This window comes from Bacillus rossius, chromosome 7 (assembly GCF_032445375.1).
Source record: "Bacillus rossius redtenbacheri isolate Brsri chromosome 7, Brsri_v3, whole genome shotgun sequence".
Taxonomy (NCBI): Eukaryota; Metazoa; Arthropoda; class Insecta; order Phasmatodea; family Bacillidae; genus Bacillus; species Bacillus rossius.
The window spans coordinates 17,832,341-17,843,392 of NC_086335.1; the positions used below are offsets into that span (position 1 = coordinate 17,832,341).

At 35.5% G+C, this 11,052-nt stretch overlaps 1 protein-coding gene across 1 annotated transcript in view; it reads left to right on the forward strand.

Annotated features, from left to right (window-relative positions):
• The first annotated feature begins 9,529 nt into the window (after nucleotides 1-9,529).
• LOC134534409 (basic salivary proline-rich protein 2-like) overlaps nucleotides 9,530-11,052 on the forward strand; it is a 62,891-nt gene continuing 61,368 nt past the window's right edge. The window contains exon 1 of the mRNA XM_063372874.1: nucleotides 9,530-9,542. Coding sequence (XP_063228944.1) covers nucleotides 9,530-9,542 — 13 coding nt within the window. The remainder of the gene's footprint in view (nucleotides 9,543-11,052) is intronic.

Genomic DNA, 11,052 nt, shown 5'->3' on the forward strand with positions numbered 1-11,052 from the left:
TGAGTGTAAATTCCGTTTTACTGCGTGTACCTTCCGTTTTCCTGTGCGTACATTCCGTTTTTTCTGCGTGTACGTTCCGTTTTCCTGAGTGTAAATTCCGTTTTCCTGTGTGTATATTCCGTTTTCCTGCGTGTACATTCCGTTTTCCTGAGTGTAAATTCCGTTTTCCAGCGTGTACGTTCCGTTTTCCTGCGTGTACATTTCTTTTTCCTGTGTGTACTGAGTTCATGGTCTATATGTCTGATATTGACATGACCCGGTCTTGCGGTCCGTGCCTTTACGATGACGGTGCTGCCTTTTTGTTGTCGGTGCTTCCAAAATGTGCTGCCTTTTCGATGGCGGTGCTGTCTTTTAGATGTTGGTGCTTCCAAATGTGGTGCCTTTTCGGTGTCGGTGCTTCCAAACGAGCTGTCTTTTCGTTGGTGGTGCTGTCTTTCCGTTGTTGGTGCTTCCAAATGTGCTGTATTTACGTTGGCGGTGCTGCCTTTTCGTTGTCGGTGCTTCCAAATGAGCTGTCTTTTCGTTGGTGGTGCTGTCTTTCCGTTGTTGGTGCTTCCTTTTTTGTTGATTGCGCGTAGTACAAAATGTAGTGATTGAATATATACTAGTTTATCACCTCTTGGTGTTACTAAAATATTTAACAAGGTAACTTGGTCCTTTAGAATGTATAAAAATGTCACGATGGATTACGAAGGTCATGTGGTCCTGAAATGACTAGCCTATACGTCTGATAATGACATGACTCGGTCTCATGGACTGAAGACAATTGATCTATATGTGTGGCTTTGTACATGAACGGCTTATATGTTATTCAGATTATTGAAAAATTAGACTTTCATAATAGGCTAATCGGCACTGATTTAATTCGTTGGTCCGGTATATTGACTTGAGTTGATTTTCGTAGAGTGAATGATTAATAAACTTCCGAGAAAGGTAATGGAAAACAGAACCTAACATTTATTTAATTATTAGTTACAACTGTCTCTGCTCAAGAATCGAACCGTGGACAGGGATCCATCGATTCAATTTGTAAATTAATAATTGATTTTTTCGGAGACTATTGGAATTTTTCCCGCATTACTAGCTAAATAATTACATGATTTCAAGATGGCGGTCAAATTTCAAGATGGTGGGTACCTCAGTAATAATAAATGATTACTGCACTGTAGCATGTTATAATAAAACTAGCATGATGGTAAGACGAGTACACACAATATGGTGTTCTCCAGCAGACGAAAACATGATGCTGGCAATGACCACTAGCATGTACTGAACATAAAATGACGGATCCGTGATGGACATCAAGGTCAAGGTCAAATTTCAAGGTCAAGGTCAAAGTTCAAGTTCAAGGTCAAAGGCCAAGGTCAATTTTCAAGGTCAAGGTCAAAGTTTAAGGTCAAGGTCAAAGTTCAAGGTCAAGGTCAAAGTTCAAGGTCAAGGTCAAAGTTCAAGGGCAAGGTAAAAGGCCAAGGTCAAATTTCAAGGTCAAAGTTCAAGGTTACGGTCAAAGTTCAAGGTTAAGGTCAAAGTTCAAGGTTAAGGTCAAATTTCAAGGTCAAGGTCAAAGTTCAAGGTCAAAGTTCAAGGTCAATGTCAAAGGTGTGGTGACCAGATAATTATACTAACATGGTATCAGCACACTCTAGCGGATGAAAACAAGATGGTGATCTCCAGCGGACGAAGACAAGATGGCGGACATGTCGTCATACCAGCTGACGATATATATGCTTTGAAAAAAAAGTGGTAGGAGTCAGTATGCCTGCATCCACCATTGAGGAAGGAGCCTGTCGACATTTTTAATTTTTTCGCACTCGTCGGGTTCGAACCGAGGACTCCGAGCTCCGTGTCGTAAATGCTTGTTTTTATAAATAATTTATTACATTTTTATCATTTGAATTTTTTTATAAATTTAAAAAAAAATTTCGTTAAAATCGGATAATAAATAAAAAAGTTAAAGATGGCGACCGTAACGGAAATTGCAACGGTGACGTCATCATCCAATATGTCGGAAAACACAACGACGGAATTTTCGAGAACACAATGACGTCATCCAAAATGACGGATCCAAGATGGCCGCCGGGGTCAAGGTCAAGGTCAAGGTCACATCCTGATAGAGGCTTAACTGAGGCTTGAGTTAAGGATGCTTAAGCCTCTATCAGGACATTTCTAGCCGCTGTGATTTTTGAGGACTAAAACGGGAAATTTTCCCTCGAAACGGGAATTTTTCCCTCGAAAGCGGGAAATTTTTTCTTAAAACGGGAATTTTTGAGACATTTTGAGTCATTTTTGAGGAATTTTGAGGAATTTTTGCCGCCGTGACGTCACAAATCCAAGATGGCGGACCGACAATCACAATCCACACCCTGAACCCTGATCTAGGAAATACTATTATATACTACTATTAAATCTTGTAACATTCAAACGCCGAAATCCACTATTTAATAATCATTAATAAAAAAACATATAAAAACACATTATTTATTAAAATATGGACTTTCTATTAAAAAGAAAATGTATATACATACACCCACACACATCTGGTAACTTTAAAATAAACGTGATAAGTTTCCAAAACAAGTATCAGGCATGTGTAACAAAAACAATATGCACATTTCTTAAATGAGTTATAAACACCACGTTCAATGAGGAATATAATTTTGTAAAATAAAGAACAATAGCTTTACATCTAATTAAATACAGACGTTTTATGATTAATTGTTATTAAATCGCATCTGATTGTTTTTTTTGACGAGTGGTAGGTTAAGGTAAGGCAACGTCGTGATATTTTCACAAAAATCTTCGGTACAATTTTATAAAGAAAAAATGCTTGCTGGCATTGTTTCCTTGGACCTCAAATCTCTTGTCTGTTAAATTAGAAAGTGCAAAAGCTTCTTTTGGAACAGCATCATAGTTTATTACACACACTCCAGCACTATCTAAATAATAATTTTTAAGTTCTTGCATGTAAAACTGTTGAAAAAAGCATGATTAAATGTTTCATGAAAATTATACCTGCTTGGTTATACATGCTGTAACATATGCATTAAATTTCTTTGTTTCAGGCACCCTTGAGTGTGCTGTACACTTCTACATACAAATGTTGTAACAAATGAGCTACGCAAGCAAGAATTTATATAAATAGATACCAATGTTAATTTAATAAAGGCCGTTCACAATTAGGTGTAAAATTGCAATGGTTTTACCCTGAGTGGAAAATCCAGTGCACGTAAAATAATAAAATTTTGGTTTGTACTTTTTGTATGTTTATTATTGTACTCAATAACTTTTATTATTCTTGATTACATTCGAGGATGTCCCATATGACGAATCCATTCAGACTTCTCGCACATCACGACTCCGTCAAATCTGCTCCACTATGATGATTCAATTCAGAGTGTTTGTACATAAAAACACATCTAGAATGCACCCATATGACGACTTCATCAAGATCTATTGTACATAAAGCCACCCATCTAGACTACTCTCATATGACGAATCCATCCAGACTCCTCTCACATGACAAATCCATAAAAACCAATCTCAAATGATAACTTCATTCAGACTGTTCTCAATTGTCTACTCCATCCAAACTGCTCCGATATGATGACTACATCCAAACTGCTCCCATATGACGTCTCCATCCAGACTTATCCCATTGACAACTCCGTCAAAACTGCTCCAATATGACAAATCCATCCAGATTGTTTGTAGATGATGACACCCATCCAAACTGCTCCCATATGATAAATATATCCAGACTGCTTCCACATTATAACTATGTCAAAACTTCACCCATATGTCGACTCCATCTGGACTGTTTCTACATGATGACATGTCAAGACTTATCCCATATTAAGACTAAATCGAGATCTCTTTAAACATGACGACACCCTTCCAGACAGCTCCCATATGAAAACTCCATCAAGACTTTTTGTACATGATGACACATCCAAACTGATCCCATTTACGATTTCATCAAAACCTCTTGTACAAAATGACACCTTTCCAGACTGCTCCCAAATGAGGAATCTATCCAATGTGCTCCCATATGACAACGCCGTCAAAAATGCTTCCACATGACGACTCCATCCACACTGTTTGTACATGACGACTCATCCAGACTGCTCCCATATGACAAACCCATCCAGATAGCTCGCACGTAATGACTCTGTCAAAACTCCACCAATATGACTCCATCCAAACTGCTTGTTAATGATGACACATCCAGTCTGCTCCCATATGACGACTCTGTCAAAAATGCTCACAGATGACAACTCATTCCAGTCATCTTGTACATGACATCTCCATCAAAACTGATCCCATTTGACGACTCCATCCAGACTGTTTGTGCACGACGACACATACAGAATTCTCCCATATGGCCAATATATTAAGACTGCTCGCACATGGCTGCTTCGAATCTGCTACCATATGACGACTGCATCCAGACTGTTTGTGCAGGACGACCCGTCCTGTCTGCTCTCATATGACGAATCCATCCAGACTGCTCCCACTTAACGATTCCGTCAAAACTGCTTCCATTCGAGGGCTCCATCCAGACTGCTGCCTCATGAGGCCTCTCTCATAACCTCTCCCATATGATGATTTCATTCAGACTGCTAGCACATGACACTATACAGTCTGTTCGCACACGATGACTAAGCCAGACTGCTAGCACATGATGACTTCGTTAATATGCACTGACAACAATACAGTCAATTTTATCTTTTAGCTACAATCAAAACTCATCTATGACTTAGCTTAAACATCTTAAAACTAACAATAATTTTATTTCACTCGTATATATCACTGATTAAATTACACTAAAACTAACCACAGCTCCTAAGACAATTGTTTTTTTATTCTAATATGTCTGATTTCTAATTTGTTCATAATTTAATGTTTATTTCCATTTGAAAAATTAACTATTTATTTTATTAATTATGGCTTTCCTATTTCTACACCAAATGATCCATCTAAGAAATCCAGGTCCAGAAACGAGAGCCTAATTAATTAAATACAGTTTTTTATTTAAAATTTTTCTACACTTAACTGTGTGTCCTTAAAATTATCACTCTTTTAATAAGTCCGTTATTTACTCTCCTCACTGGAGATAGGTTCGACATTTGATGTATCTACCATTCGTCATTTAATTACTACGCATCGCGAATCCGTCGCTGACTCACCAACCTTCGCACACGAACCATGCATGTCGCCCGATTATCGCCCGCAAGGGGACGCTCACTCTCTTCACTTCACTGCTCCAACAGGTCAACCTCCTCGTTTTACAACCTCTCAGCCACGCTCTGGAAAGGTCGCGTACCCCCTCGTTTGCTTTACATTTTAATCTTCAAACAAGGGTAATTCTTTCGTATCTGAATTTGAGAACAAGTTATTATTTATAATTGAAGTAAGTATAAGTTCGTTTATCATAACCTAAGGACAATGGATTCTCTTAATTATAGCGTATATTCTCTAGAACGTCGTTTCAGAACTCCGAGAACAATGGCGTTCTAGTTACGCCACTTCACGCAGACGATAGAGAGGTACTACTGGCTCGCTGTAGGAAAGGTTTTGACGGAGATTAAAAACTGACGAAAACTAGCTTCTACTGCGCAGCTTAGGTTCCCCCCTCCCTTCTTTGCGACCGAGAATTTCCGTCACTCCCCTCTCTGTCGCAAAGAAGGGAGGGGGGAACCTAAGCTGCGCAGTAGAAGCTAGTTTTCGTCAGTTTTTAATCTCCGTCAAAACCTTTCCTACAGCGAGCTAGTAGTAAGAGTGTGTAGCAGTAATGGAGGGACGGGCGCTACTTGCATCGCGCCCTCCCGCAGGTTGGCGCGAGGACTGGTCGGTCAGCCTCACCGTTAGTGTTCTTGTAACAATACCTATAGCACTCTTGCGTTTTATATTTCGTTAAAACTGTTTACTACATATATTTAATTTATTTTACCTAAAAACAGTAAACAGTTACGCAAGAGTTCTTAGTTTCTAAAATAATATTGACGTGACAACGTCTAATAAATCGATGAACGCCGGCTGCACGCACGAAAAAGGATGACTCACTGTCCCGTTACGCACATTGTCCCGTTACGTTTTGTCCTGTTATGCTCATTGTACGCTCCACTAGATTGGAACAACCATCGATTTGACTTTTTCGAGGCACATTAAACTTGAAACACTCCCATTTGTTTCCCATTTGTTTCCTACTTTTCCTATCATCGTCCTATCCTTAACATAATAACACAGATTGGAAGAATTTAAATAGAAAACATGTATAAAAGTTATAGTTGAAATAATCTGTTCGTTGAAGTAATAAACATATTTTAATTAAATTGTAGATTTCATTTCACTCCTTTGTATCCTTACAAAATAGTGATATTTCAATAAAAATGATTCAGTTTTATTCATAAAAGTATGCAATCATTTCATTAATGTTTTGTTATGACGTCATGTTTAACTATCGTCCGTAAACCGACTTTACAGACAAACCAATTTTTTTTAAGAATATATTTGATGAGAAATATATTGCCAAACAACCAAAATTATATATATATATATATATATATGTATATGTATATCTGTTAGAATTACTGACAACAAAATCACTTAAGTAGTGATAATGTAGTGAAAATAAATAATTCAACTCGACATGTGAGACCTAGCCTTAAGTGACCCACTAGAAGCAAGAATGAAGCTTTCACCAGAGCATCCCGGGCTGGTTCTCCCTCGGTGGCACGCCAGTACACCTAAAATCATTTCTCCTAATACGTTTCAAGCAAAATAACTTGACCTTAATGTTATCTAACTGACAAGCAGTAGACCTAAAGTCATTTGTCCGACTGGTAAAATTCCTAAGGTAATTTCTCCTAAAAATTTTACTTCAGTGAGTTTCGATTCTCTGACAGCAATCGTTTGACTGACAATCATTTTACCAAAAGCCGGAAAACCTCGCAACTGCGTCTGCCTCTCTGTTGCAGTCTGAAACTGGCCAATTTATTTATTTATTTTTTATTCTCACCCGATAAACATTGTGTGAGCACTTTTACTTATATGAACACTTATTTCTCGACCTCAGGCATAATTAATCGTACTTATAATGTGTCCGAAATATTTGATTCGCTTGAGAATATTATATTGATTTACTAGAAATTTTACTAATATTTGTTTCAAACCTAACTAAGAATAGTAAAGCTTAGAGTTATATATATCTTTGAAGTTATACTTCTTTAGGCGCGTAATGATGAGACTTTTAACGATTAACGATTAATTTTAAAGATTCGCGTGTATCATGTAACGAAATTTTCACAGGATGAAAAAGAGGCTACATACAAAAAAAGGATGTATTTTACTAACTTTGCGTAGTAAAAACTAACTTAAATTGTAGATGCAAATAATTAATAGAAATAAAATAATAAATGGACTGGAGTGATATCTGAAAAACATTGGTAAAGTATAAACTCAATCAATTTAAAAAATTTAGATAAACACTTAGTATTTTTTATTAATATAAAAACGTGTATAGTAATAAATTATTAATTTAGTAAAATAAAGATAAAGAAATAAAAATCAATACTAATGCTGAGTGCGTATTAAAATATATTTATAAAATATTAATATAATAATTTATGATTTATAATGCAAAACATTATACGTATGGTAACATTAATTCACAAATACTTCCATGAAACTACCAGTAAACTACTATACTTTCCACTGACACTCGCTGCCATTGCAATGAAAGCTCACAAGCAATCTGACATCGTTATTCATACGGTAACATAGTCTCACTTATATAAATACAACTGAAATGTTTATAAATACGATTTATATCACAAATATTCACAATAAATAAATGTTTTTGAGGACATGGAACAGTATTCAACGAATTCAGGTTGCTTGTAAGCTTCCATTGTCATTGGCAGGGAGTGTCTGTGGAAGGTTTAGTAGGCTCCTGAGCATATTCGTGGGAATTTTTGTGAGGTATGTTCCTGTATGTTTAATGTTTTTTATTATTCATTATAATTTTTTTACGTTTTTATTTAATAAATAATAAAAAATAGTAAATAATAAGCATAATTATTGTTTTGCATTACTAATTAAAATACATCTCGATTATTCTAATAAATTACATATTAATTTTATGTATTTATTTATATTAATGTATTTATGTATGTATTTATATTAATACTAGTGAATACTGAGTATTTATTTAAATTTGAAATTGATTGAATTTATACTTTAACAGTGTAATTTATAATATAACTCCTGTCCTTTTATTGTTTATTAAATTAGTTAATTGCATGCAGAATTAAAGTTAGTTTAATATTACCCCTAGTAAGTAGACCCGCTGACGCGCGTGCATAAGTACACGCACCTTTTTTGAAGTTATACTTCTTTAGGTGTGTTATGAAAAAATGATGAGAGTAATTTTTTACGATGAGCGCGCACCAAGCAACGAACAGAGGTTCTTTTCCTGTATCTACAAATTATTTGCACTATAAATTATTACATTATTATCTAATTAACAATTAAAATTGAATAAATATTTATTTATTTGTAGTATTATCAAAACTTTATCTAGCATATTTAATTAAATTAAATTATTAATTTTTTATACTGGTTTATATTAATTTTGGATACTGAGCATTTATTTAAATTTCCATATTTGATTGCATTTATACTATACCAATCGCATATATAATAGTCCTTTTTTTATTTCGGTTAGTTATTTGTATGCAAAACTAAAGTCGGTTTCTTACTTCGCCAATGAAGTATAACTTTAAACACACATACATAAGTGCACGCACACATTTCTTTGTATGTGGCCTTTTTTTTAATCCTGTGAAAATTTCTTATCATGTTGCGCTCTAATCGTAAAAATTCAGTCTCGCAACTTTTTCATAACGCGCCTTAAGAAGTATAAATTCAAAACAATTGAAAATTCTTTATACAGAGATTATTTGAGCTGTAGTTTTCTATTATTCCCGATGTTTTAACCAATATATTTTATAAGCACGTTTTCGGAGAAAACAAAACTAGCTGATGTCATCGAAAGAAATTATGAATCTATAAAACATTGGTCTGGTATTCTGGATAACCCAGTTTCAAAAAAAAACTGTTTGACATCATTATCAAGAAGGTCTTCAGTTAAAAAAAAAAAATGCTGGAATGGGTTCATCTTAATTTGTTTGTCTTTTTCTTGATTGTACGTTTGTGTCTGTAACGAACTCGTTGTCAGAGACTTCGAGACCACGAAAAAAAAAAAAAAAAAAAAGATCTGAAACCGGGAGCTTGTTTTACTCATTCGAATCACATATTTTATATTCTGAAGAGATGAGATCGGACGAGGTTACAGGCAGGCGAAGTGAGATAGCAGCTCAATCTCTGGTACAATCACCTGTTGAAGCTGCGGATCATTAAAATACTTGCAGCTTCATTAGGAAGCTGTCTCGGAGCCACATTATGGCCGTGATCAATTCCGTGTTCCCGCTCGTCTTGTAGGACGACAGAGCGAGCAAGATCGCAGTGCATGCCGGGCGCAGGTGAGGAATGTAGGCCGGGTACAGTCACAGCCAGCTCTGCCTTCGTTACAGAACACTCCCAGTGTAATGATATTAAAACTTTATCTCGCATATTTAACTTCATTAAATTATTAATTTTTTATACTGGTTAATATAAATTTTAGATGCTGAGCTTTTATTTAAAATTTAAATTTGATTGAATTTATACTAAACCAATCGCATATATAATAGTCCTTTTGTTTGTTTTTTTATTTCTGTTAAGTACATATTTGTATGTAATGCAAAGTAACCCCTGAGTAAAGCTACAGAAAATTTGGTTACTAAACATATAAAGGTCAAGTTGATTAAATTGCATGCATTGCTTTCAGACGTTTATATTTAACATATCTAGGCGTGCTTTTATGGCTGTAAAGTAGTATAAAAAGTTGCATGTTTGCTAATTCAATGAAACGCTGATAAATAAACGATGATTGTGATTAAGAAAATTAATAAAACTTACACTATTTCATACACAATGTACCATGAGATTCCCAACCACCAACGCTCTTTTTTTATCAATTGAAATCAAAAAAAAAATATTCTGCCTCTCATTAATTGTACTGTTTTGACTGTAACCGACGAGAATTTTCCATACTAATTTCTATCAGTGTTTATTAATGAATCGGATATTTATTCAATTAAAATTAGTCGTCCGGATTGCAGTTTGCTTTCTGTCAAATATGAAGATCACAATATCACAGTTATAAAGAAATATTAGCTCATAAGCTACTTGGTTTAAAACAACTCAGTTTTGGGACAATGCCAAAAGTGAGTGAATAATTTATTCTAACTGCGTGGGACAGTTGCAGACTAAAGCAATTTTGTTCACAAACTGACATCTTTGATTATTTCTTAGTGTGAGACTGTAATAGCATCCTTCATGTAACTTATACAAAATAGAACGGTTCTCGAAAGTAGTACGAGCACTGACCACCACAACGGTGGACACTGGAACTACTTTTGAGAACTGGAGGAATGTAACGTGACACAGACTAGAGCTGGTCAACTAGCACTCGCTGCGCTGAGACATCAGAGAGCTGTGCAGGGCGATCAGTAACTACGACTAGTCGAGGATTGAGCCAGGTATCGTAGCGGTGGTAAATAGATCCAGTCTTGCAGCTTGCAGTGTAGCGACTTGGTAGTGTGGCTTGTCGCTGGTACAAGTTGCGATCACAGCGTGTGTGGACCCAAGAAACATAAGACTCACACATGTTCATACCGAGGTCGCGTGTGAGCATTTTTTCTCCTCGATATTCTCTCTCTATGTTGACCCATAATCAACAATTCGAGAAACGATAATTTAAATAATTTATTCAATTTATAGAATTGTGCTGTATTTGCTTAGACATATTATGTTATTATTTTGAAAGAAAGCCACTTTTCTAAAAAATAAGTTCCAAAATGTTAGTAGTTTACCGTTTTAATGAATGGTTAGATCAGGTGGTAAAAATAGAAATTATTTATATTGTGAGAATGTTGGTTACAATAGGTT